The sequence below is a fragment of the Neophocaena asiaeorientalis genome, unplaced genomic scaffold (assembly GCF_003031525.2).
Source record: "Neophocaena asiaeorientalis asiaeorientalis breed wild unplaced genomic scaffold, Neophocaena_asiaeorientalis_V1.1 scaffold150, whole genome shotgun sequence".
Taxonomy (NCBI): domain Eukaryota; kingdom Metazoa; phylum Chordata; class Mammalia; order Artiodactyla; family Phocoenidae; genus Neophocaena; species Neophocaena asiaeorientalis.
Window position 1 is genome coordinate 9,475,563 of NW_020176571.1, and position 27,290 is coordinate 9,502,852.

General features: G+C 48.7%; 2 protein-coding genes across 2 annotated transcripts in view; one reads left to right on the forward strand and one right to left on the reverse strand.

Annotated features, from left to right (window-relative positions):
* Positions 1-24,392, forward strand: part of FAM234B (family with sequence similarity 234 member B) — a 36,201-nt gene extending 11,809 nt beyond the window's left edge. Inside the window, exons 3-13 of the mRNA XM_024733423.1 lie at positions 2,415-2,513; positions 6,054-6,242; positions 7,712-7,842; positions 12,730-12,877; positions 13,206-13,347; positions 14,354-14,497; positions 14,670-14,751; positions 17,181-17,336; positions 19,470-19,587; positions 21,096-21,316; positions 21,898-24,392. Coding sequence (XP_024589191.1) covers positions 2,415-2,513; positions 6,054-6,242; positions 7,712-7,842; positions 12,730-12,877; positions 13,206-13,347; positions 14,354-14,497; positions 14,670-14,751; positions 17,181-17,336; positions 19,470-19,587; positions 21,096-21,316; positions 21,898-21,903 — 1,436 coding nt within the window. The 3' untranslated portion in view covers positions 21,904-24,392. The remainder of the gene's footprint in view (positions 1-2,414; positions 2,514-6,053; positions 6,243-7,711; positions 7,843-12,729; positions 12,878-13,205; positions 13,348-14,353; positions 14,498-14,669; positions 14,752-17,180; positions 17,337-19,469; positions 19,588-21,095; positions 21,317-21,897) is intronic.
* A 783-nt stretch (positions 24,393-25,175) lies between these two features.
* The window catches only part of GSG1 (germ cell associated 1), a 16,700-nt gene continuing 14,585 nt past the window's right edge, over positions 25,176-27,290 (reverse strand). Inside the window, 4 exon segments of the mRNA XM_024733151.1 lie at positions 25,176-25,214; positions 25,216-25,352; positions 25,355-25,409; positions 25,411-25,519. Of these exon segments, the coding sequence (XP_024588919.1) occupies positions 25,176-25,214; positions 25,216-25,352; positions 25,355-25,409; positions 25,411-25,519 (340 nt within the window).

Genomic DNA, 27,290 nt, shown 5'->3' on the forward strand with positions numbered 1-27,290 from the left:
GTTAGTTCACTTAGGATAACACCCTCCAAATCCATCCATGTTGCTGCAAATGGCAAATTTTCTTTCTTTTTTATGGCTGAGTAATATTCCACTGTATATGTGTACTGTATCTTCTTTATCCATTCATCTGTTGATGGACCTGTAGGTTGTGGAGCAGGTTTCTTTAAAACAGCTTGCCCTGGGTCAAGATTGGGGATCCCATCTAACTGTCGGTGCTGAAAGGTCCTGTCCCTCGAAAACTGCACCAGGCTGAAGGGGCTCAGAACACACCAGCCCACCGTGGCGCTTTGGTGTATTGACTATTTTGAGTTAAAGGCATTTGACCAATAGCAGGTGCAAGCGGGCCACTCTGACCTTCGATTCTTCCCAAAAGCAGGAGATGAAACTCCCAGGTGAAAGATGCCCTCCCTATTCCAGGAGGAAAGAACACTCTTATCACCAGAGACAGGGGGTTGAGGCAGAGAGACATTTGTACAAACAGACCTTGTTAGAGTAACCCTCATCTTCCTGTGGTTCCCTCATATATTTTAGTTACTTTTCCAGTCGCCACTCTTTGTGCTATGCGGAATATAAACACTGCGGTTTAGCCACGTCTTTGGGTCTTCATTTAACTGTGGGAACTCCCATGCACATGCCCAGTTTTATTAAATAAAATATGAGTGCTTTCCCCTTGTTCATCTGTCTTATGTCAGTCTCAGCTAGAAACCTTAAGAAGGCAGAGGAAAACTTTTCCCTTCCCTACGGTATGCCCACACCCCTGCATCATCTTGATCTAGAAACATTTTCTCTCTGACCCTTCTCTGATCCCAGCTGAATTAGCTTCTGATGAGTTCTTCGTTCTCATCTTTACTTTCTCTTAAGGCAAAACTGGGTGGATATGTCTTACGATATGTTCCTACACATAGAATGTCTCTCCCTCTCTTCCTTCCTTTTTTGTTTTTTCTAAGTTAGCTCTTGTAATATTTATATACAGCATAAAGACTAGTAATGAATTCTTGGTGTATCTACCACCGAGTTTAAGAAATAGGACCTTGTAAAGATCTTTGCAATTCCCCATGTGTCGCTCCTGACCGTATCCCCCTCTCCCCGCCAGAGGTTTCTCCTCTCCTGAGTTTTGTGTCGTTATTCCTTTACTTGTGTTTAAAGTTTTACCACATAGATATGCATCTCTAAATGATATATTCTTTAATTTTGCCTGTTTTTGAATTTCATATAAATATTGATATAATCATGTAGTTGTCTGTGACTTGCTTTTTTGTTCAGCGTATTTAAATAATATGTTGGAGGTTTATCCGTATCAATGTACTGTCACTGGAGTTTATTTTCACCACTAATTTTCCATGGTACGAATGTCCTATGGTTTATCGATCCACTTCACTGTCGATGAGCATTTAGGTGACTTCTGTTTTTTAAAAAATAAGTAATGCCACAAAGAAGATTCTTGTGCGTGTTTCCTGTTGGAGTGTAAGGATTTCTCTAGGGCGTAATCCTGGGGGTGAAATGGCTGGGTTACAGGATATGTGCATGTCCAGCCCTAGGAGTTTCTCTTCAATTATCTTCCGTAGTGGTTGTACCAGTTTACACTTCCACTAGCCATGTGTGAGTTCTCTCCGAATTTGGAAAGCATCCTCTGACTCCACACTGTTTGGAGGTGTGGGGGGGGGGGGGGGGGGAACCTACCTTGCCACTGCCGGGTGGAGATGGAGGTCCAGGCTCCCATCAGGCCTCTGCTGACACCAGGGCTGGGCGGCTGCCCCGTTAATGCTTGGTGGGGATAGAACCGTAGGCTTCCCTCGTGTATGGAGGCCTGAGTGCTGCTAGGTGGGGATGGGAGCCCAGCCTCCCCACCCGGCCTTCTCTGACCTGACCCTGGTGGGGTGAGAGGGACCTTGTTACAGCCCGGCAAGGGTTTCCTCTTGGCCTTTGCTATGGGGCTGGCTGGGACCACAGTTTTGTCTGTGGCGTTTGGTTGGAGTAGAGCAGTTCTTGTGGAAAACTTTTCTGTCTTGCTAGGCTGTGCCTTTCCTGTCCTTTGGCTGGGGACCAGCTCTTCTGGGGCCTTCCGTGTGTCCCTGTTGGCATTTCTGGGTCGCCAGCTTCTGCAGCACCCTGTCTGGGATATGAGGCCAAAGAAAACCCAGGGGAGCCACCAGCCTTTCCTTCCTTGGGTCTCGCCGTCCCCAGCCGGTCTGCCTTCTCTCTGCCTTCCAGAGTCTTCTCATGTTTGTTTTATGTTTAATGCCCAGGGATTCTAGCTGTCCTTGGCGAGAGGCACAGGCAGAAGTGGGTCTGTGTATCTTTTCTAGGACCCAGAAGTCTGCCTGGTTCTTACGGAGCATTCCCTTTCCAGCCTGGAGCAGGGAGCTGGTCTGTCTAACTTGCCACGGACCCTGTGTTTCTCATGTGTCTATCAGGTGGGGACCTGTCTCCACTGGACCTGGCAGACGTGAACGGAGACGGCCTGCGTGACGTGCTTCTCTCCTTCGTGACATCAGGGAATGGGAGCACCGCTGGTAAGAGGGTGTTTTCGGAGGCCTCGGCGGGAAAAGCTGGTTGAGCGGAGGGTGTGAGCTCAGAGGATGCGCTGGGGCTGCCTCCTGAGCGGGCTGCAGTGAGGAGAAAGCCCTGGGGGATCCGGCACGCGCGATGGGCCTCGTCGGGAGGCTCCTGCATGTACATAACGCCTGGTTCAGGGAATCACAGAGCATGAGAGCTGGAGGGCGCCCCGGGACCAACCTGAGACCCAGGGAGGAGGTTCCTTGGCCGCACGCCTGCCCTGAACAGCGCCAGCACTTAGGTTGCTTGAGTTTTCTCTGAGTCGGTTCTCCCTGGCCTCTTAGATGATGGTAAACATAGACTCTATCTACCTTCCCCTCCCTGGCAGAAAGCTTTTGCTCACGTTCTGACGTATCTTTATACACATACCTCTTGGCTGGGTGTTTTCCTTTGACCCCGTCTGTTTGCTCTTCCATCTCTGCTCTCCATCCTGCTCCCCGCGGGATGGGAGGCTGACCCGTACGCATTACGTCAGGTCCCAGGCCTGCAGACTTCCACTGGGTTTGGCCATTGGGGAGCACAGGCCAGAAGCGAGAGGAGAGGAAGAGAGTGACCAGCGGGTGTTTATTCCCCTGGCTCCCCTCTGCCCGGGCCACCTCAGGCTGGCTACATCCTTGCTCAGAGGTCACAGCCTCTCTCAAGGTGGTCCTCTTACAGGACTTTCTTTTTCTCGATTCCAGCAAATGCTTCCTCCCCCTGTCTCTTTGGGCCTGGGCATGGCAAAAGTTCGGAGGGGCTGTACTATCTCTTGTGGTTTCCCTACACCTCGACCACATCTTTGTAAACAGTCTCTTTATTAAACCTCCACAACTTACCCTAATTGAGTGAGCTGGGCTTTTTTGGGACCCCAGCCGATACAAGTCAACTGCAAAAAAAAAAAAAAAAAAAGTTGCTTTTTCATTATAGGTACATGGGGGCTTTTGGTTTGTCCCACAGCCTCCATTTAAGTGCATTTGAACTGAAGTCTGTAAACTGATACAGGAACTCTGGTTTGAGGCTGAGGATGGCCTCCCAACTGTTTTTAAATCATTCAGGCCTTGGAATAAACATTTAGGTATGTTATAGAGGATGCTAGGCTGCATGCCTCTCTGACGTTATTAGAAATACCTTTCTGGGGCTTGCGCAATATGTGGGAGCAATTTGGGCATAGCTTTGTTTATGGGAAGAACCTCCAGCCTAGAAATTGACTTTTATACGATTGAACCTTACTTATGCCTATGACTTACTAGCCTTTGAAGTAAAAATTTCCCCCTTCCACTTGCAGAGATTTTTTTCAGTCATTTGGTATTTTACGTGGTTTGCTACATATCAGGACTCATGATGGCAAGGCCGTGAGTTGGGGCGCACTATGGACCAGCCTGATTTGGTTATAGATTATAAAAGCAATAGTAGCGCTAACTAACACATGGTACTTTGTATGTGCTATGCACTGTTGTAAAAGTACATAACATATTATGAACGAGTTTATCCCTCAGTGTACCTGTAACGTGGACTAATATTATTATCCCCTTTTGCAGGTGGGGAAAGTAAGGGATAGTGAGCTGAAGGAACTTGATCAGTCTCACAGCTGGTAGCGGTAGCGCTGGGATCCAAACGGTATAGCCGGTAGACTCTGGAGTTCCTGCCCTTGACCCTTATGTCAAATTGCTGTGCCCACAGCCCCAGCCAGTGGGTTCAAAGATCTGTGCCACTGACCATGAGGAGGACTGTGTTTCTTACTCGTTTGTTCATTCATCCAACAACCTGCTGTGCACCTTACATAGAGCTGCACTGGTTCTTTTGAGCTAAACAAGAGGAGTGTGGTCTCTGCCTCATGGAGTCGTGGTGTGAAGGGAAAGGGATGACCCATCACCACCGGGAAAAAGACAAGTCACGCAATTGATGTGGAGTCGAGAGGGTCATGAAGGAGGGAGGACAGCACAGTCTATTAATCAGAGCATCCCTGGGAAGTCCGGGGGGTAACATACATCGCTGAGATTTGTCATGTAAACCGCTGCTTCTGGCAACAAGGTCTGAAAGGGCAAACCAGTTTGTCACTCGTTTTTAGGTTGTATGTTTAATTAGCAGTTCTGAGGAATAGGTACAAGGAAGCTCTAACATGTCCTTATCCTTCTTAGCTGTTGCTAGAAGTGAAAAGTGGAAGTGTGTGAGGTGGGCCGTATCCCTATCCTGAAAGTGGATGTGAAACCGGCACGAGAGAAAGTTATTATTCTGATAGGTTAATTGAGTGACATAAAGGGCTGTTTGTTAAAGAGGTGAGCTGCTCGAATCCTTTGCCAGCTAGGTATAATGGTTGCCCAAGTATTCTTTCTTGACTGGGGCTAGATCAGCTGATTAGCTGGAACTCTAGACCAGGAGGACCTCCTGATCTTTGCTAAGTATAACCTTCAGGGTTTTTTGTTTGTTTGTTTCACTTTTTGGCTGTGCCACTCGGCTTGTGGGATCTTAATTCCCTGACTAGGGATCGAACCCATGCCCGCTGCATTGGAAGTATGGAGTCTTAACCTCTGGACCGCCAGGGAAGTCCCCAGGTTTATTTTATTTATTTATTTATTTATTTAACATCTTTATTGGAGTATAATTGCTTTACAATGGTGTGTTAGTTCTGCTTTATAACAAAGTGAATCAGTTATACATATACATATGTTCCCATATCTCTTCCCTCTTGCGTCTCCCTCCCTCCCACCCTCCCTATCCCACCCCTCTAGGTGGTCACAAAGCACCGAGCTGATCTCCCTGTGCTATGCGGCTGCTTCCCACTAGCTATCTATTTTAGGTTTGGTAGTGTATATATGTCCATGCCACTCTCTCACGGTGTCACAGCCTACCCTTCCCCCTCCCCATATCCTTAAGTCCATTCTCTAGTAGGTCTGTGTCTTTATTCCCGTCTTGCCCTTAGGTTCTTCATGACCTTTTTTATTCCCCAGGTTTATTTTTTAGAGATTGTTTTCTGCTCTCAGGGAGCATTTGCTAGCGATGATTAGAATTCAGGTACTTTGCTTCCTGCTCTATACATATTCTAGATCAGTGTCAATTTTCTGAGCCTAGCTTTGCTTCCCGTTTTTTTGTTCGTTTGCAACCCCTCCTTTTCCATATTCTTGATGTTGCTCCTTTTATTCAGAAAGCACTTGGCTGCTAGATATGATCAGCGCTTTGCAAAGCACTGAGGATGCAGAAATGAACGTGATGGGCTTTAGCCTTAAGGATATCCCTGTTTAGTGGGGGCTAAGGTGACAGACACGTCAACAAGTGTGGTGGGAGAGTAGAGGTGCACACGGGTTGCCTGCAGGATGTCGTCTTACATGAGAGATGTGTTGAACAGATGTGACAGGTACTCTGTTTGCAGACCTTGTTGCCAGAAGTACAGGAGGGAGCTGAGCGCACAGGTCTGAGCTGCTGCCTTACCTCTATTTCCTTTTGGTTTTCTAGACCCCCGCTCAGCTCTCCCTCTTATCTCCTCTGCCTCCTGCCCTTTCTTGTCTCTTGTGTGCTTTTAGGTGTCTCAAGGCCACCTGCTGTCCTCGTGTGCCTTTCGGGGATGAATGGCAGTACGCTCTGGTCTAGTCCCCTCCCCGAGGAGGCCCGAGATATTACCTGCCTGGATCTAATGCCAGGGAGAGTGGCCGAAACCGTCTGCCTTGTGACGGGGACACACAAGATGCTCAGTGCATTCAACGCGACATCAGGTAAACATCACTGACTGCGGGGCTTCTCTGGTGGCACAGTGGTTGAGAATCCGCCTGCCACTGTAGGGGACACAGGTTCTTGCCCGGTCCGGGAAGATCCCATGTGCCATGGAGCAGCTAAGCCCATGCGCCACAACTAGTGAGCCTGTGCTCTAGAGCCCGCGAGCCACAACTACTGAGTCCGTGTGCCACAGCTCCCGAGTCCGCGTGCCACAACTACTGAAGCCTGCGCGCCTGGAGCCCGTGTTCCGCAATAAGAGAAGCCACCGCAGTGAGAAGCCCACGCACTGCAACGAAAAGTAGCCCCACTCGCTGCAACTAGAGAAAAGCCCGCATGCAGCAATGAAGACCCAACACAGCCAAAAATAAATAAATTAAATAAATAAATTAAAAAAAAAAAAAAAAGATCACTGACCACGAGAGATCCCTGTTCCTGGGAGGCCTAATCTCAGGTTAGAACAGTCTGGTAGGGAAGGGACCGTTCCACTCTCCCAGTGGGAGTTCTGATTTCCTGCTCTGCAAGGTGGATATTAAGGGAAATAAGGAGAAAGGGTTTGAGCAGAGTGAGTAATAGATCCATGGTTCAACCTGCTTGGTGATAGGATGGGGCTAAACTCAGTTATCCAAACAGAACCTATCCCTAGGCTTTCAGTTTCTAAGTAATCTCCCTTCTCTGTTCTTTGTATAGAAGACCATGGAGCTTTTTCTCTTTGTTTTCAATATTTGACATACAAGGGTTCATATGTGAACTTGGGCATTAACCACTGAAAAATATGCCAGGGAAGAATCTAAGGTCTGTGGAGGCATGTTGATTTGGCCTCTTTTATCTTTTTATCACATTCAGACATATGTGACAAAAGGAATGGAAGAGAGTCATATAATGAAGGCTCCTTACAGAGCCTTATACTTCCAGTGTGCCCATTAACCTTCGACCTGAGTGAAGCTGAGTTAAATAGCCGCCTTCCTCGTTTTAAAGGTTGGAGTTTGGGAGTGGGGTTCTTCTGAGTGAAAAGAATTTCTGTGTGAGTTAACTCTAGCACTGAATTCCTCTTGAAAACCTTTTATGATTTCTCTACTTATATGAACACGTGGTAGAAGGAGCGAGTTGGGCTTCTGTTTGGCTGCCCCTGGATGGTTCCTTAGGAGTTGGAATCATCTCTAACAGATCAATTCCTCCATCCCAGACAAGTGGGCTCTTCTTTCTTAGAGAGTCTTCAGCATGTCCACGTTACCTAAAAAATCCAGGTGTGAAGTTATTACGTGGGCTTGTTAGCCAGATACTTGAGGATTTCAGTTCATACTCCCTGCTCCATTTCTCCCCAGTAAGATAAAAATGAAAGGAAAAAGTGTGTAGGAGTTGCTGTCTGTCATTCAGCCCGTTGAGTCTCATTTCTGGCCTGGGAGCATTGCACCTGCCTTTGGCAGAGGCAGAATCCCTAATTGTGATGAGTGTATGTATCTTTCCCCAGGGAAAGCCATTTGGACTTTAGACCCACACTACTTACCCAACGGTACCCTGGCTGCCCCAGGCGTGGTGCTGCCAGACCTGGATGAAGATGGCATTAGAGATCTCGCAGTTCTGGTCATTGGGGAATTGCAGGTATGATCCGTGTTAGGTGGTCCTTGTTTCTTACAGGGAAAGTGTCAACTTTGGTCATTTCCTAGTATCGTCATTAGAAACGCTGCTTGAAACCTTCTCATTACAAGGGCTTAAGTTTAAATAAATTCTCTTTGTGAGATTAAGTGAGTAAATTACCATTATGAACCCATTTTCCAGGTTCCGTTGACCGGTGTGGCAGAGCTTGGGAGCCAGATAGGTCTATGTTTGAATTCCTGCTCTACTGCCCTGTGGCCTTGGGCAAACCACAGAGCCCATCCCAGCCCTGGTTATTTCGTATGTAAAGCGGGGATGTTATCCTACTTGCAGGATGGTTATGAAAATTAGAACTAACATATATGAAATGCCCAGAGTGGTGCCTGTTTTCCACCCAGCGTACACATTGTCGGTTTGACTATATATATTTAACTTTTATTGCAGCTATAAAACAATGAGACAGACGGATAGAAAGCTCATAAGATATATAGAGAAAAAAATTGTAAGTCAAACAAGTAGCAACAGCAGAGCCCAAAGAAAGAGTCGTTCAAGCTGTGCCTGCTGGTTGTGGTTCTGGTACAGTGGTCCCTAAATTATGCTTCTCAGTTATGCTTTGCTGGAACTCCAGTGACCTGGAACTAGTTATTCTCTGCACAGATAAAATAATAGTAGTTTTGTTGTTTTTTTTCCCCGTAAATCACAGGAAAGAATGTATTAATGGACAGAATTATCTCAATTTTAAGTTTTTATTCCTGAAGCTTTTCTCAGAGCTTCTATCAAACTTTCTCTTAGACTTTTTCTCAGACTGTCTAGTGTGAGTCTGCCAGGAAAGGCTCGTGGACGACAATCAGCCTGGAATATTTGTGGGAAAATGTGCCTACCGATCATTGTGCCTCATTTGATGGCTTATTTTAATTTTACTAGACCTGGTTGTGATTTTTTTTTTTTTTTGGCGGTACGCGGGCCTCTCACTGTTGTGGCCCCTCCCGTTGTGGAGCACAGGCTCCGGACGCGCAGGCTCAGCGGCCATGGCTCACGGGCCAAGCCGCTCCGCGGCATGTGGGATCTTCCCGGACCGGGGCACGAACCCGTGTCCCCTGCATTGGCAGGCGGACTCTCAACCACTGCGCCACCAGGGAAGCCCTGGTTGTGATTTTTGTAATGTATATACGGAGTGGAGTTACAGAATCTGCAAGTAAAATTATTTAGAATGGAATTAAACCTATCAGTACCTTACAGTTTTCTGTCAAGAGCACCATAAACTAACTCAGAGAGCTCCACCAGTCACAAGTTTCAGGAGCCCTGCTCTAGTGCCTCAGACGAGACTTTACGTTGGTGAGGTGAGAGAAAAGAAGATAGACGGTGAGGGACAATTCCGAAGGCTAGTCGCTTTTAGGGGTCCTTTCTGTTTGTTTTTCTTCAACTGGTCTCAAAGTAGACTGAACCAAAATGTCAGGAATTCTTCACATAATCTTTTTTCATTCCAGTCACTGTGAATAAAGAGACCTGGGAGTAGGGAACATTTTAATGATTACATCCATCAGGGAGTGATTCTCAGAAGGTCCCAAAGTGGAAAGTATGGGGAGTTGCTTTTTTTTTTTAATTTAATTTTTATTTTATATTGGAGTATAGTTTGTTTCCAATGTTGTGTTAGTTTCAGGTGTACAGCAGAGTGATTCAGTTATACATATATATTATATCCATTCTTTTTCAGATTCTTTTCCCATATGGGTTATTTTTTTTATCTTTATTGGAGTATAATTGCTTTACAATGGTGTGTTAGTTTCTGCTTTATAACAAAGTGAATCAGCTATACATATACATATATCCCCATATCTCCTCCCTCTTGCGTCTCCCTCCCACCGTCCCTATCCCACCCCTCTAGGTGGTCACAAAGCACCGAGCTGATCTCCCTGTGCTATGCGGCTGCTTCCCACTAGCTGTCTATTTTACATTTGGTAGTGTATATATGTCCATGGCACTCTCTCACTTCATCCCAGCTTACCCTTCCCCCTCCCCGTGTCCTCAAGTCCATTCTCTACATCTGTGTCTTTATTCCTGTCCTGCCCCTATGTCTTCAGATCCTTTTTTTCTTAAATTCCATATATATGTGTCAGCATACGGTATTTGTTTTTCTCTTTCTGACTTACTTCACTCTGTATGACAGACTCTAGGTCCATCCACCTCACTACAAATAGGGGAGTTTCTTTTTAAAGGAATTCTGGTTGTTAGCAGAAGCATAGCAAGACAGTGAACAGGTTTGTATGTCCCGAACAAGTTTAAAAATCTTGGCCTTGACATCACATCTGTCTTCTAGCCAGCGGTGGTGGACGGGATGACAGTTCAGGTCTGACTGAGGGACCATCCCTAGCAAGGGGGCTCTGTTACAGGAATGGCTTCTCACCTGCTTCTACTCTGTGCCTTTTTTGGTGGTGGAGGGAGGGGATATGGTGGTGGAGGGAGGGGTATGGACTAGTCTCCATTCTGCCTGGAAAATGATAGGCAAGACTAGAAAAATCTTGGAGAAGTGGTGGGTTCAGAGCAGTAGCTTCATCTTCATACTGACTTTGCTGACCTCTGTACCAGCAAAAAAGAACCTGAGGAACGTGTTTGCTCTGAGCTGCAGATGTGGAAGGAGGAATGAGACGTATTAGGTCTATGATATAGAGGGGCGGCATTCTTAGATCTGGGGCTGGAGTGAGGCGTGCTTGGGACACCTGGACATGGTTGGGGTTAGAGAACAGAGCTGGGCTAGCATGTCAGTGGGAAGGGACCTTAGAGGCCATGAAGTTAACCCTCTCACACTGTGCTACAGTCGCTGATACGCTGTTCCAAATACATTGGCACCCATTCCCTCTGAGTCCTCAGGCTGATGGCAATGGTGCTAATTTGTGAGACAGTCCATTTTGTTCCCGGCCCACTCTAGAAAATTCTTATTGGTGAGAAATCTGCTTTCTCATAGCTTCCATTTATGGTGCCGGCTTCAGCTCCATAGAATACTCTGAATCTAATCCTCTTTCTACATGAAAGCCCTTTTGCTGGAAGCCTGGTCCCTCTAAAGCCTGGTATTCTCAAGGCTAAACAGTCCCAGTTTCTCACACTGTGCCTCACGCAAGTGATCCAGACCCCTCTCTTTCTCGATTTCTTTCTTTTTTCACTACACTTCGTCCGTACCTCTTTTATAATATGGTACCCATAAATGAAAACAGTGTTCTATTTGTAATATAACCAGTTATATCAACATAAGGAAATTGTTGCTTCTTTTGATATAGACTCTGTTTATCTATAAATGCAGCCAAAGGCTGTGATAGCCTTTCTAAGAATCAGTTTTTGTTTATAACCCGTTAAAATACCCACGTCTTTTTGCCCTACTTCTTTCATTTTTTTCCTTCCAGTTTTATTGAGCTATAATTGGCATACAGCACTGTTTAACGTGTACAGCACAATGATCTGACTTACGTGCATCGTGAAATGGTGACCACAGTAAGTTTAGTGAACATCCATCATCTCGTATTGATACAAAATTAAAGAAATAGAAAAAAATTTTTCCTTGTGACGAGAACTCTTAGGATTGACTCTCTTAACTTTGGTATATAATGTACAGCAGTGTTAATTATGTTTCTCACGTTGTGCATTACATCCCTAGTACTTACTTATCTTATAAGTGGAAGTTTGTACCTTTTGACAGCCTTCATCCAATCCTCCCTCCTACCATCCTTCCCTCTAGTAACCGCAAATCTGATCTCTTTTTCTATGAGTTTATTTGTTTTTGAAGTATAACTGACCTACAGCACTGTGTTAGTTCCTGGTGAACAGCTTACTGATTTGATATTTCTGTACCTTTCAAAATGATCACCACGATAAGTCTTGTTCCCATAAAATACCCACGTCTTAATTAATGGCCTAATCTTTTCTTCCAGATTTCGATCCGTCTTCCAGTCTAAGACTTTTTGGAATTTTGAGTCTGTCAAACAGCATATTACCTATCGCTCTCAGCTTTGTGATAAACTTGAATTCTGTTCATTCAGGTCTTTGATAAGAATGATCAACAGGAATGAGATAATAGCTGGGTGCTGTGCCATTCCACTGAAACCTCCCTCTGGGTTGGCATTGGCCCTTTCTCGGGGTACACTGAGAACCACATTTCTTTATCTTGTCCGTAAGAATTCATGATGATAAACTCTGTCAACAGCTTTACTGAAGTCAAGATACCGATGTAGTCCTTATACTTCCCAACCAGTGACTCTATTCCCAAAAGAAAATCCTCTAGCGCAGGGGTTGGCAAACTATGGCCTGCAGTTCGTTTTCATAAAGTTTTATTGGGACGCAGTCACGCAGTCATTCATGTATTATCTATGGCTGCTCTCACGCTAGAGTGACAGAGTAGAGTAGCTGCTATGGAGACCATCTGGCTGGCAAAACGTCACATATGTACTGTCTGGCACTTCACAGAAAAGGTTTGCGGATCTCTGCTTGGTAGTGAGGTTGATGGTGGCCAGGCCGGATGTGTATGTCATGACGGGGGCACACTGCCTGCGCTGATTCTCCTGGGACCAAATGTTACTGGGGATTTCTGGGTATGGGGGTAGAGACCGGGGGTCGGCTGTACTCTGTTTAGCTCTAGGCTAGAGTTCTTTGCCTCAGGAGACTGAGGCAACAGCTGTGCTTTGGAGAACTTGCCCGAGCTACCATCTAACAAGGGAACGGGGCATTTGCCCCACTTTCTAACTTCCAGGGAAATAGAACGAAGTGGGCTTGGCTTTGGGTTTTCCAACTTTGGGAGGTGTTTCTGACCTCTTAGCTAATGAAGAAGCAATGACTAGCTAGAGAAACGATTTGATTCGGAAACGATAAGGCGTCTATGGAGTCAACACCCGTCTTTCACTTCGTCAGCCAGATCTGTGCTTCCTGCTGGTGTCTGGCCGGACGGGGAATCCCGTGGGCCGACCCGTGAAGTACAACATCGTCGGAGTGGGGAATCTCATCGGCCCTCAGGTTTACATCACCACCAACGGGGCTGCCTACATCCTGTTTGGCTTTGGTAAGAAGCAAGGCTCATTTTTGCTACTGTCCCCATGGGTGTATGGTGAGGCCCTCCTTATGTGACGTAGAGAAAGCCTGGAGTCACTGACACCGGCCCTCTGTTACCTCCTCTGCTCGGGCCCCCTGCCGCGGGGCATTCACTCTTCTCCAGTGAGAAGCTCTGCCCAGCGTCCACTTAAGCACTTCCCCACTAGTTCCCTGCTGGGCCGGGCGGGCTGTGTTGGACCCATCCACCTGCCCAGGCTCTGGGTCTCTCACTCCCATCCTCACCCTGGGAAAATGCTGTAAAGTTCACCTTCTCCGTGTTGGTTCTTCTGTGCTGCTAGGAAATATCCAGGCTGTCGCCCTGCGGGACATTTTTGTTCAGGCCCAAAATCGAGACAGCTTACCACCTTCCCTGCAGATAGACGAGCCCGAGTGGGAGAGGCGGAGATCCATCAACCTGTCTGAGCTCATTGACATTTACAGGTGGGCAGCCGTCTGGCCCTGTCACAGGGAAACCGAGTCATTGTCTGGTTGGGCTGGTGACACGTGGGCAGACGTTTGCGGGGGAAACAGTGCTGGCCTTCATATACCACCTTCTGACCTGGTTAAGGGGAGTTACAAGGGCTCTTCTCTTGGTGACGTGAAGCATTGACGTCTACGTGTGGGTGACCATGGCGTGTGATCACTTCGCACCTGGGCGGCGAAGAAGGATATTTGTTTGGCGTGGCAGTCAGAGCAGGGCAGGGTGAGACTGGGGAACCGCAGGCAGGGAGATAGATTTATTTAGCACAACTGCTTGTAAAACTGCTGAAGGATCGGCCTTACTCTTCGCCCGTATTTTTCTCTTAGTTGAAGAATCACTTTGGCAGAAGCAAGGGCAGCATCCGTGAAATCTTATTTTTTTTCTTGTTTATTTCTTAACTAAAAGCATGTTGTTTGTTATCTGCCGTGGATTTTACTCATTTCACCCCAGGCCTGGGTAATAATTGTCTTCGTTCTTTTCCTCCCAGAAGCTTCAAATCATTTTCTAGCCTTTTCTCAGGCAGTATCACATTGTGTCAGTGCATTTGACAGATGTTACATAGAGTGGTCCCGGTTGTACAGAGGGAGAAGTAATTGGATGCAGTGTACAGCGTGAGCAAGCTGTCCGAGCTTCATGACAGTTTCAAGCATCCTGTCCCGACCTCCGGCCCCTTCCCTGCTACTGTCCTCAGCTCTGTTACCTTTCCCAGAGCATCCAGTGTGAGATGCACTTCTCCTGTCAGTTCCTTCTGAACTTGCCTGAATTTTCTAGGGCTCCTTGGTTTCTACAGAAACCAAGAAAAGGAGCTTCAACTGGAATGGCAGAGCGCCCTGCCTGACAAGACACTGGTGGAAGACAAACGCAAGGGTCTATACAAACATGTACGCCAAGAGGAAAAGCCCCGGTAAGCAGGGCAGGAATCTCACCCAAGCCTGAGACTAACTGTCGGGGTCTTGTTTAACTCAGCGATGGGGTGGAGCTGCTCCAGACGGTGAAGGTGCCGGGTTCCAACAGCAGCAGCCTTCTGATCACAAGCAGCCGAGGCCTCGTCCTGCTCCAGGGGCAAAACCTCACACCTTCCTGGACCTTGAGCCTCCAAGGCCTGCACAGGTTGGCAGTGTGCTCCTCACGTCTGCTTTTCGTTCCACTTGCCCGCGTTGCAGAATCACCCAGAATGATTGCTCGACGTCTGGGGCTAGTGCAGGGGAAGGGGGCGGGAAGGAGTGAGGTTCTCCTCTTCTTCTCCTTCGCTTCCTATCACTCACGTTGTTCTCACTTGCAGCCAGCCTACTCCTGGGTATTTCACGGATGATGAGACGTTAGACTTCCTTCTGCAGATACCGAATGGAGTTGGGCTGAAAAAGGTAAAACCTGGGGACTCAAGATCAGTCAGAACATACATCCAGTATAAACTTGGTGTCCAGCCCTGCGCTAGGCATCGTGAGAAATGAAGAGAACCTAAAGTATGGTCTCTTCCTTCAAAGAGCTCCAAGTCTAGCAGAATGGATAAAATGAAAAGTCACAGTGCATTGCTAAACTCTACAGCATCAGAAGCTTTTCTAGCTGCCTTCCTTCCTGTGCAGGAGTTCATTCTGGATTCTCAGTGTACAGGAGCCTTCTGAAGTCTCTTGATGGGGAAAGGCAGGTATAAATAAATGTACTACTTCAGTACACGTACTCCTAGATTCCACAGAAGGTGGGCAAGCCGGGGTGGCTAGGATGTTACGGAGGACTTCATAAAGGCGGGGAAGGTGAGCAGAGCCTTGCAGCTGAACTGCATTTCTGGAGGAGGGTGGGCAGGCAGGCAGGGGCAGGGGCTCCAGCTCCCTGAGATAGATGGTAGGGTGTGTTCCAAGGACACACATAGGTCACTCTGATTTTACGTCAGGTTGTACATTGTGAGGATTTAATGACTGGATAGACAGTTTTCATTCCTTTAACATTACAGGCAGAATTCGAGTTTTTAAAATTTCTTTTTTTTTATAATCGACTGAGCGTTTTGGTTTATCTTCAGCATGAAATATGTATTTATATACGACTGTACCCTGTTCCCTGAGAGTGACTTCAGCAAACACTTAATCATTGCCTCTCATGTATGCCAGGTTCTGTGCCAGGTGCGCAGATGATGGCTGTGGAGAAACAGCGTCAATGAGAACAAGCCACTGCCTCGTGTGGTTCAGTCACCGGGGTGCCTGTACCTCGGACGTCGTGGTGAGTGCTGGAACGGAAGTTCGCACGATGCCACAGGGACGTGGGGAGCAGATGGAGGGAAGGGTGTCGAGAGATGCTTCCCGTCATTTGGGCGTTAGATGTGCAGAGTCACGAGAGCAGAGGTTTGCTGGATGGATATAGGAGGCTGGGCAGAGGGGCCTTCCTAACAGAGTGGTCAGGACGTGCTCAGCTGCTGGAGGGCCTGAAAGCCAGGCCGCGGAATATCAGATGAGGCGTAGAGCCTAGGGTTATTTAGTCAGGAGTAGGGGACAGATCTGAGGACACAAGGACCACTTCGGGGAGAGTCTTCAGGCAGTGCTAGACAGGAAGGAAGCAGTGTCTGAGTGTGTTTCAAAGATGATTCAGGTAGAGACTGAAATGTCCGTTGGCTTTCCCAGCAGGATGAAGGAGGAAGGGTACATATGGGTTGGTTTAGAGCTGAGATGCTGAGGGCTCAGGCTTGGGTTTTAGTCCCTGACTCCACTACTAATTGGTGACCGTGGGCAGATGACACAGCCTCACCCAGCTGTAGTTTCGGCATCTGTGAAACGGGAGTAATGAGACCACTTGCCTTCATAGGGTTGTCGTGACGGCTAAATGGAACAGTATGTGTCACTGGCTAAAGTGTTTTAGTGCAGTGTCTCTAGACTTCTTTTCTCCCCGAGACTAATGAAGGGAATCTTGGACTGCTAGCCTGCTTCCCCTCTGCTTGCTCTCGGCGAAGCAGAGTCTGATCCTGGGCAGAGAACAGCAGGCCCAGGACACTGGGGGCACAGGGAAGGGACTGTCGAAGGAGGTGCAGGGCAGAGACACTGAGGAGAGAGGCCGTGGAGATGCTGGGGCTGGGGGTGATGGGGGAGTTTCTTGGGAATTTTGGCAAAGGAGAGGCTGTTTTGTTCTAGAACTGTGCGGTGTGAGGTATTTGGGGTGACAGGAGATACAAGTGTTGCCGGGGATTATAAATCTAATCCCCTTAATTATCCCTTGAAAGATGCAACTAAGGAGTGAATTTTTCTCTTAATTTTATGTTTTTGTGCCTGTTCAGACTATGCTCTTTTAAATTTGAGACTCCCTTTGGGCTGAGCTGCACCTGCCAGGATGCACATGACAGAGTCAAACTTGTAAAGCTTTTAGCCCAGGGGACGGGACAGAGCTGTCGCCGAATCACGTTCCCCGTAATCGTAATAGTGGCAGCTGCGTCGCTGGAGGGAAGGGATGAGGGTCGGGTTTCAGCCCCTCCACGGTGGGATGGCTGCTCCGTCCAGGACTGTCCCGAACGCAGAATAATCAGCGTCACTTCCTGTCCCCGAGCCTCCATCCCCTCATCTGAGGACGCGAGGAGGCCGAGATGACTTACAGTGTCCCTTCTCACCTGGGAAGGCTGCAGTCCGTTAGACTCTATCTAGGTTCCTGGGCCTAGCTGCTATTTAGTGCTCTCTGAACACCCCGTTGTTTGCATCTGGTAAGCTCCGCCTGTTAATGTATGTGGTATTTGCACGTCCATGGGTTTTTGTTTGGGTGCGCATGTGTTTTCCGCTGTCTCTCTGAGGATGGCCTGTGCTCACCGTCTTCTCTTTTGCAGGTGATGGTGGTGGATGGGGACTCTGGCATGGTCGCTTGGAGTTACAGCATTCCGTGTCACATGGAAGAAACTCCGGCCACCTCAGCAGCCGCTGTGGACCAGAAGTCTGTCTTCCTCTTCTGGGCTGAAGGGCTGTCAGCTGCAACGCCCAATCCTGTGAGTGAGCCTGGGAGGGTCCCTCTGTCACTTTGTCAGATGGCAGCAGCTCTCGGGGCTGCCATGCCTGGTCTGCAGTGGGCAGGGAGGGTTTCATGGGGGCTGAGGCTGGGCTTTGAGGTGAATAAGCTGAGATTTCGGATATGCGCGGGGCCGCAGGGTGGCAAAGCAGGGGCGTGGGGATGCTGGGCTGAAGGTGAAGGTTCACCTGGGGCATCACGGGAGAGAAGCTCCGATACACGGAAGGCAGGTTTGAGAATGTCTTAAATGCTGTCCTGCAGCACTTTAACGGGGTTGAGGAGGCACGGGGCCACCTCTACAAGGTGCCTGGGGATTTTGAGTAAGACTCACCCTGATTTAGTCCAGTTAAACACAGCTGACCAGCACCTACTGTGTGCCAGGGACCTCGGGGTAAACTAGGAACAGTGCTGCCCTCTGCAGGAGAAGACGGATGGTCCCTGGCGATCGGGTAGCCTGACAGAGGGAGAGTCCTGCGTTCCTTAGCCCTGTGCTCTAGGACTTAACTTTTTTGAGTCTCATGCTCTTTATCCGTTAATGAAGATGCTAATATGGTCCCTGGCTTTCGGATCAGATTTCCATAAATGGTTGTCCTAACTCTGCAGTTCCCTGACATGTGAATGTGGGCAATCTACCTAACATTTAACTTCCCGGTTTCCTCCTTTAATAAAATGAGGGGCTCGGATCAGATGACTCTCAAATGTAAGTGTCTATAAATGACCACAAAACAAAGGCATATTACCAATGCTGTAATAGAGGTGCACATAGGAAGTTTAGATGGAAGCACAAAGGGAGGGGGGTAGTCATTTTGTTGGGGGCGATTAGGGAGCTTTTCTTGAACAAGGTGGCATCAAGTTGGGGACCTCCAGACAAGAAGTGTTTTAATGTGTGGAAATGGGCTCACGAGGAAGACGTCTAAGGGGGGAAATAAGATTGGCCAAGGTCAGGTAAAGTCAAGTGAAGCATGTGTTTGTTTCACAGATGTTCTTAGAGCGTGGGGTGCATAGGCATATAATCGTAGGAGACCAAGGAAGGCAGATTGGGGTTGAAAGGCACAAGACCTTGGTTTTCACGCTAAGGAGTTTGGGCACCATGCCGTAGGCAGTGAGGAGGGAGTTGGGCTATTTTCTTGTCATGTTAGCTGAGCCGGTGCTGGGATACTGAGGTGTGTGGGAAAGCCCTCTCCTGCTCTGTGACAGTGGTGGGAGCGCACCGCGAGCTTCCCGCACACGTGTCCCCTCCCCTGCTGACAGTGTGGAAGCAGGGCTGACACTCACTTCAGTTGTGTCGAGTGGTGTCTTCTCTTGTTGCGGAGCACGGGCTCTAGGCGCGCGGGCTTCAGTAGCTGTGGCTCGTGGGCTCAGTAGTTGTGACTCACGGGCTCTAGAGCGCAGGCTCAGTCGTTGTGGCACATGGACTTAGTTGCTCCGCGGCATGTGGGATCTTCCCGGACCAGGGCTCGAACCCATGTCCCCTGCACGGGCAGGCGGACTCTCAACCACTGCGCCACCAGGGAAGTCCCTGATATGCATTTTTTTCTGCTGTCGGGGGTCAGGAGATTGACACTCAGACCTTGGAATTTTTATATTACGATTAGTGAGTTCTGTTTGGTCCATTCCTGTTTATTTCAGGAACAGATAAGATTTTTGTGATTTTTTTTTTAGCCTGACTCTTGCGATTGGCTTCAATATCCAGTGGAAGCAAATGTCTTTGGCTCAATATATGTTTTTTTAATATGCAGATTTTGCCTCCACGAAGCCCCCCTGCCTGCTGTCAGGGAAGAACCTCTTCCTAATACTCCGTTGGCACCAGACTGCGAGGGCCCCCATCAGTTTCTGTCCTGGGGCATGCCCATTTCCTTTCTTCCTTTCTTTTTCTTATAAGCGAGAAAGCATTTTCTAGCTCTAGTGGCTTGAAGAAGTTAGTGTTTAATCAGTGTTTTCAGCTCTTGGAAACGACATGTCTCTCGTATGTGGGAGTTTCTCTCAAACACACCCTCATAGTTGGGATCGCAGGGGATGAGTAATCACCACCGTCTCCACCACCCTTTCATCTGAGTGACATCGTACGCCGGTGTGTGGACTGACCTTTGCTCTCACTGGTGCTTGTTGTCAGGATGTCGTCCTAGGAACCGAGCCACCCAGCCTTCACCACCTGTACCTCCTGCATCCAGCCTTCCCCTCCATTCTTCTGGATCTGGCCAATGCCACCGGCACCGTGACGGCTTCAGAGGGTAAGTCCCAGGGATTATGGGGTCTGTGTACACAGAGGAGGGAAGCGGATGTGCTGGCTGTGGTGAGGGTGATACCATCGTCCCACCAAGGGGAGGGTGTGTGCCTGCAGACGACAGCAGGACGAGTGCGCCGCACTGCTCCCGTGCGTTTCCCCTGGTGGCCCCGGTTCCCCGGGGCCGTCGCCCGAGTGCACCCTCCCAGCACCTGGCTCACGGGGTGAGGGCCCACAGCCTCCAAACATGCTGGAAGCTGCGGGGCAGTGTTATCCCATCCCCAAGGGTCCACGGAGCTAATGTTTCAGCAGATGTTTACTGAGCATCAGCCATACACCGGGCGCTGTGCCCGGTGCTGGGAATACAAATCAGACTAGTTTCTCGACCTTGTAGAAGCTTAGGACCTGGAATTCACTGCAAAGGATAAAGCAGAGGCAGGACGTTTCCTCAGGGCGTTCGTTTAGGCTCAGTAGAGACTTTCTTTGGACTAAAGAGCACATGACCATCGCATAGAAACTGGCACCAGGAGAAAAAGGGAAAAAGGAAAATCACCCGTAATCTGACCACTCATAACCGCCGTTAACATTTGGAAGTGTTCTACTTTATATGTGCATCTAAACAATATCACAGAGCAAAACTGGGATCACATGTTAGAGACCTGTGATGCAAAGCCCTGGGAAGTCGGCCACCGCAGCTGGTCTGGGATCGTCCGATGGTCCCTTCCTTGGAGGGTCCCATCCCACACTGGCCTCTGGGAGTCTGCAGTCCTGCTGGGGCCAGCCAGGCCGGCCATGGTTCCTTTCTTTACTCCTTTTCCGTATTCCCTTGCCATTCAGAGACTTGTTGTCTCCTTACAAACTCGTTTGCCTTGACGGTGAGGTTGCCGCTGTGACTCTGGGCCCACTGGGCTACACTGGGAAGAACAGCTCACCTGGAACTTGCAAGTACCCCTGCCCACTGGCTTTGTGCGCAGCAGGGCCGCGGTGGGGAGGTGTGAGTTTGCAAAATCCTGCGACTGGATCTAAATGACCTCCTTTTCAACAGTAGCATAAATTGTTATTCAGTGAACGTTATGTAATGGTAGTTAAGAATCAAGACCATTTTTATTACAATACCTGGTTTATAGATGAGGCAAAATAAACACTGGCTATGTACATAGCTTATGCCACCAGCTACCGACGGTCTAGGAATTGTCAGAATTTCTAGTTTGTTGTACTCACTTTTCTACCAAATTGTCGCCACAGTTGGCCATTCCTCTCCCTTCCTGATCTGGGGCTTTCTGAGAAGTAGCTTCAGAGAAGCACAGGTACAGAGGCTGAGAATTTGCTGCTTTGCACCCCCGGGCACCCATCGTCTAGTCAGTGCCTTGCGTTGATTAGGTGCTCAGTAAACTTCCTCTGTGAATTAGCGAAGGAGGAAATGAGTGAATGAATCCAGTTGCCGAACCAAACCACTCTCCTGTTAGCTGAAGTCTTCTGTCCTTGTTAACTGCTCTTGTTTTTGTCTTTCCTCAGTTGGGATCAACGACCTCTGGAAAGATGCCTTTTATGTTACCAGGACAACAGGGCCAAGCTCTGAAGGGCATCCCGCACCCCTGGTGGTCAGCAAGCTTAGTCTGCGGTGGGCACTGATGGAGGGCCAAGTGGTCCAGCTAAAGGAGACGGCCCCCAAAATTGGCCGCGGGGAGCTGCGAAGATTCCTCTCTAGGATAAAGTTCGTTGACTCTCCCTACCAGGTGAAGAGCTTGTGAAAGAAATGTCTGGTTACTACTGAGGGTTGAAGACACATCATACCAACCCCGAGTCTGCTCTTTAGAAGATTTGGGGAGTGGGAGCCTTCTTGAGTAGCCGGGTATCAGGAAACAGTTATTTTCAACCAGTGTTATTTTGTAAGGGTACTTCATGACCATGAACTACTGCTCAGCTGTTTTGAGCTGGAAATGGTACCGTCTCTCTTAGGAGACATTTGGAGGTGAGGGCTCCTGGCTTTTACTGTTACCCCTGGCCTTTTCCGGGTAAGGACTCGTTGTGCCAGCATTGTGCAGGGCTTCTGACAGTTACATACCATGAAGAATTCTCTTACTCAAAGTGCAGCGCTCCCTCCCACCCCTCTGAAAATACTACGGTCTAGTTCAGTGTTTAAGAACGTATCATGGAAAAAGGTAAAGTCTCTGGGCCTTTCTGGAGGGACGCTTACACACCACTGGGGCTAGACAGAAGGACAGGAAAATAGAGGGATGTTCTGACATTTAGGGTCCCTCCATGTCTCCCCCATGAAAAAAATTAAAGTCATTGATACTTGTACTCTTCTCCCTAGATCTAGGCTGCTGGACTCTTCAGTTTCAGAAGAAGTGAACTGAATGGTACTGTCTCTCTCCAGCTGGAGAGGACGACTTCTGTCACCCACTCCACCACGTCTGCGTGAATGTTGCCAAACACTTTGGAAGGCACTTGGAGGTCTTGGATAACAGCACGATCCGTTTGGCTGGGGTGCTGCCCTTCCAACCCCCTAATTAACCCCTTCTAGGTGTTCTGAGTGGATAGTTTGGAAATGTGAATCTTGTGTTATTTTTTGTGTGTCTAATTTATGAACCCTTGCTGGGACATTCCAGTGAAGTCCTTCCCTGGAACATTTTGTTGTGCGTTACGCCCTGAGTGTGTATCTGTTGGTGTGGTGATGAAACCTTCTCTAGATAAGTATGTCCTAAGCTCCAGGGACCCAGGTTCTCATCCGTCCGAAACACATCTGGTTGGTTTGGGCCTCTTGAGACTCCCAGATAGCCTACCTCTGACTTGGAGGGCCCCTCAGCATTTCTCCCCTTCGTCTCCCCCTACCTGTACCTCGGCTACAGTAGAGAGAAAGACTGACACGGGGATGGTGCGAGCCACCCAGAATCCTCATCTCTTCCTTGTTTTGTGGCTCCTGTCTCCTCTCTCCTCACATGTTCCTTTGCTCTGTATTCAGTAACCATAACAATAACCCTGTTCCTATCAGAAGGGGAACAGGAGAAGTTTAAACGCCCCACCTCTGACAAGGTCCATAGGTTATGGACGTGGTTCGGGTAGTTCCTCCAGTCACGAGCGTTTTACTGTGGTCACTTCGGACGTGCTCAGGTGTGTACCGTCCACAGCTTAGAGGAAAACTCAAGTCAGGAATGCCTGAGGCTGGCAGCCTCATCCCCTTTATCTCCGCCCTGCTTTCTCAGCATCTTCTCCTAGTGGGCGTCCTCCTTTCTGCCTCTCAGTTTGCTTTTTATTCAGGGATATTTTTGCTTTGCTTGCATGAGAGCGAAGCTGTTTCTGGACTTTGGCTCCTCGAGTCCAGCATGCAACCATTCTGCCCTGTACCCTCCCTTCCTCGTAGAGCCTTTGAAGCAGAGTATTTTGAGAATATGTCTGTGTAAATACTATAGCTTTTTATAAATGGAGAAGTTCTTTAGAATTATCTCCAGAGCTTATTTCTTCCTTCTTCTGTATGAATATGTTACTTTATCAGGTTGTCCCCTAAACTTCCAGGTCATTGTTTATATAGCAGAGAATCCCACGTTAGCTGGGGGAGAACCGCTGTTCTTCTCGAACAATTTTGATAGGTCATCCCTGAGTGCGCTCGGGTTCTCTCTTTACTTGAGCCCTTGTCTTTTTAGCTTGTGTTACTAAAGAGATTCCAGAAAGTCGGGGTGCCAGATTTAAAGGGGTATGTCTGAATTGCCCACTGGTAGGCGTTGTGACGTAACCGAAGGTTGGTAACCGGAGCTGTAAGCAGGCATGTTGCCTGGCCTGTAGACTGGCCTCGCCAGGTTTCTGCCCCCTTCCCACCTGAAGTCCCTGAAAGCAAATTTGGTTTCAACACTTTGGAAGGCACGTGTGGGTCCAGCTTCTTGTGGACTTGGGAGAACAATTAGGACACACCCAAGAGTCTGGGATTGATTTCCAGATTCACTTCTAGGGTTTGAATCTGCCTGGGTAGAAGGGCGTAGGATCTAGTTGAGTGTAACAGAGAAGTCTAAGGGCTGATTCATAGTCAACCGAATGCCTGAAGCCTGAGTGGCGGCCTGGGCTGGGCCACCTCGTTCTCTACCACGTGGAGGCTTTCAGGGCTGCCAACCACTTTAGGCAGGAGTCAAACGCAAAGTTGTTTACGGAGGATCTGGTTTGGGAGGACTGTTTGGGGCAGGAGACTATACTTATGCTGGGCGAGTCCCAGAAACACCTAAGCAGCAGCTAGGGAAAACAGCGGCCCTAAGTTCTTTGTGGTGTGTTTGCAGACTAACTAACTTCACATAGATTGTTTGGTCTCTGATCAGTTTGAATCTCTCTTGCTAAACACAGGACACAAGCTCTAGGTTTCTTCTTCCTCCTGCAGCCAGTACAGGGGGACTAAATGGTGGCTGAAGATCGAGGAAGCTTCACCTGATCGGTGTGGGTGCTGGTCTCGTCCAGTGTGTCCCTAAACTTCCTTCTCCTCGCAGGCAACCCCCCAGCCGGACGTCAAAGATAGGAAGTGCTCTTCTCTTTCGGGGTTGCCAGCAGAGCCAATCAAGCGCTGCTTAGAAAGAGGATTGGCTTCAGTGAATGCCGGGGTGTTCCTTCTCCCAGTCTCTCCTCTTTCCTTCCCGTGTAAGCCCTCTACCCTAGACGACATCCTCCCACCCCCAGAGGGACTCTGCTCCCCCTTCTAGTGTGGTTCCCCCCACCTCGACTGTGAATGGCCGCCCTTACTGCTTGTGTTAGAGAAGAGCCGGCTGGTAAGTTGTCAGGAAGCGCTGTTTAAAATGGGAATCGTTACAGAACAAATAAACACTGTGTGTAGGAGCATATGTGTGTGCTGTTCTCACTCTTCTCAGCCATCAAGGATGGCGGGTTTTCCCTGACGGAAAAGAGAAAGGGCGAGTGGATGGATGCAAGGAGGGGCTCAGAGGGGAGTGTAGGCTGCAGCCTGGTTGCTGGGGAGCTGCCATCCTGTCCGCGTGGCCTCAGTGGGCCGTTCTGGGGGTGGCCTGTCCCCGCAGGCTGCAGGAGCCTTCTCGTGTGTCCTAGTCTCCTGATGGCTCTGAGGATAATGTGTAATTAACGTGATGTGATACGTTCCCTGTTGTGGGGATGCAGGACACCGTGGTAGGCAGTGCAGAGGATGCCTGTTCGACGGGTCAGAGCTCCTAGGAGAGCCTTCCAGTGTGTGGCTTCCAGGAAAAGTCAAGTGCACCACGGAAAGCTGAGCCACCACCAACTACCCACCTCCATTCTTCCAAATCCAGGACAGATGGCCAAGTTGGTCGGCCTCTAAAGGGCAGGAACTATATTTTACTCCTCTTTTTATCTCCCAGAACCTGGCATATAACCAACAATCAGAAAGGCAAGAAGGGACTTCTGAATGAGTGACACGGGGGGCGGGGGTGGGAGATTGGAGTGAGACCAAGCTGTGACAGAAAAGGGAGCGAGGGCACCGGGCATATGCCCCCTGGACTTGGACTTTAAATACCCTTGTTCTTAACCTCTGAAAATCACGCTCAAGAAACAGATTTTGGCTTAAGCACATGTTGATAACAAAGCAACACGTAAGGTAGGGCTCAGCCTGCTCTCCAAACCCACTAACTTCTAACACTGTTCTTCCTCTACAGATGACCCGGCTGCCTCTTCTGAGGCTCCCAGCTGGTCCCGTGTTGAAATTCCTTGTGTGTAGCTCTGAGGAGAAGCCCACTCCTCCGGAGTCGGAGTGGACGGGCTGATGGTGGTACTGGGGGTGGCTGGTCAAAGGCCCCTCGGGTGGGCTGTGCACGCCAGGTCCTGGAGGAAACATAGGTGGTGATGCAGTAGGCAGCTCGGGGGCTCCTCTGAAGCTCTTACTGTGCTTGCACTTGAACTCCAGCACCAGCCGGGTGTATGTGTTGAAGGTGGTGACAGCTGACGCCATGCAGCTGGTGAAGGAAACCCAGGCCGTGCTAGGGACAAATATACAAAAAAAAACTGGATTCTAAGACTCTGACTTCCTTACGGGTTTGAAAGAAAAATATCGGGATCCCTTCCTACTAGTCAGCTGGGCCGATGCCGCCTTAGGGATTTAAGGATCTCATGGTGTTGCCTTCCACCACGTTGCAGGTAAAGAGCTGTGGGCAAGAGGACTGAATTTGGTCTGTCTTAGGGTAGGTTCTGAATGTTTCCTAGTAAAAGACAATGACTCGTATAGTGTTAAAGTCAGGCTAGGAGTTTAACGGATTCATTTTCACTGCACTGATTAGTGCTGTGTTCTTTTATACCCGGTGGCGTATTTTTCATGTTTGTGTATACACACACACACACACACACACACATACACACACTCACTCCCGCCCTGCCATACAATTTTTTGGACAGTCGTTTCCCAAGCTACAGTTACCCTTGTATAATCTCCAAGCTTCCATAGAGCTGTAGCTCAGCTGGACACTGGACACAGCCCGAGGCACTACATCCCTCCTTTCCCTGACACACATACTTCCTGCCAGATACCTCTTCCATCATCCTTGGTTTTGCACCTAGCTGTCTTAGGGTCCACAAAGTTGAGCCTCTGAGAGGCATTCAGGAAACACTGACTACACATCTAGAGGTATTATTCTAGGCCGCTCTAGTGGAATTTGCCTACTATGGGAACGGTGTGGTTCTTGGCTTACGGGAGTTCGTAAAGGACGGGAGAGATGCTGGAGATGAAGAGAAGCTGGATGGATCCAACAAAGAGAAAAAGACACCAGGGGACTGTATCAAACACATTCCTAAAAGCTGCGGAAGTCAAAGCCCTAAGTCTTCCATGGTCATGGGAAGCCCAGGGCACCGGCAGTGGCGTGGGCTGCGCGTGTGTGGGGGTGTTTCACGAGGCCAGGTGACGCTTAGAGGCTACGCGCTGCTGCTGCTGTTTCTCTCCGCTGCCTCTGACGGACCACACTCAGGCTAAGGATGCTTCTGGTGGGAGCTTCGAAGTCTGAGATCTGCCGTTGAAATGCCCAGAATGGCTTGAAAATGGATAAAAGGTGAGAAACGATGAGTCTGGAAAATGAGCTACACTGATCGGGTGGCTGATGGAGAGATCAAAGGCCCCTGAATCCAATAGCACATGTTACACTATGAGAAAAGGGGAGGAGATCCTGCGACGGACACATACAGGCTTCCATGTGCCTCTTCAGCACGGACTGCCTTTCCAGCACTGTTAAGTGCTTAGCTCTCAGCCCAGACGGTTCATGTAGGTCCAAGTCAGCACCTGTGCAGTGAATGGAGGGCGTTCCTCAAGGGAGAAGGTGAGGAGCCCAAACAAAGGGGGTGTTTCCCTTGAATGTGTGTGTTTCATCATGGTTGCTGCTTCCCTCTTTTAAAGAGAAATCTAAACTAACTGCGCCCTTAGTTCTTTAAGGGTTAGAGAGAGACTGGTAGGGGAAGTTTCACTTCTAACACAGTTGGATGGAATAAGAATGGGAGCAGGATGAAGCCGCTCTTCGTCACAGGAGAAGAGTGAGCCATTCACAGGGATGGACTCCGATCCAGACTGCAAGGCTAATGCTTCGTTTCTCTGTCTCCCAATACCTTGAATCATAAAATATATAAAACAGAGAGCATCATTTCCATAAGCCATGCAAAATTAGTCTCATTTCCCAAGGGCGTCATACATATCGGGTGAAGAAGCACTTGTTACAGCTTTATCAGCAGAAAAAATAAGCCCGAGGAATCCACTCTGTACCTCCTCAGAAG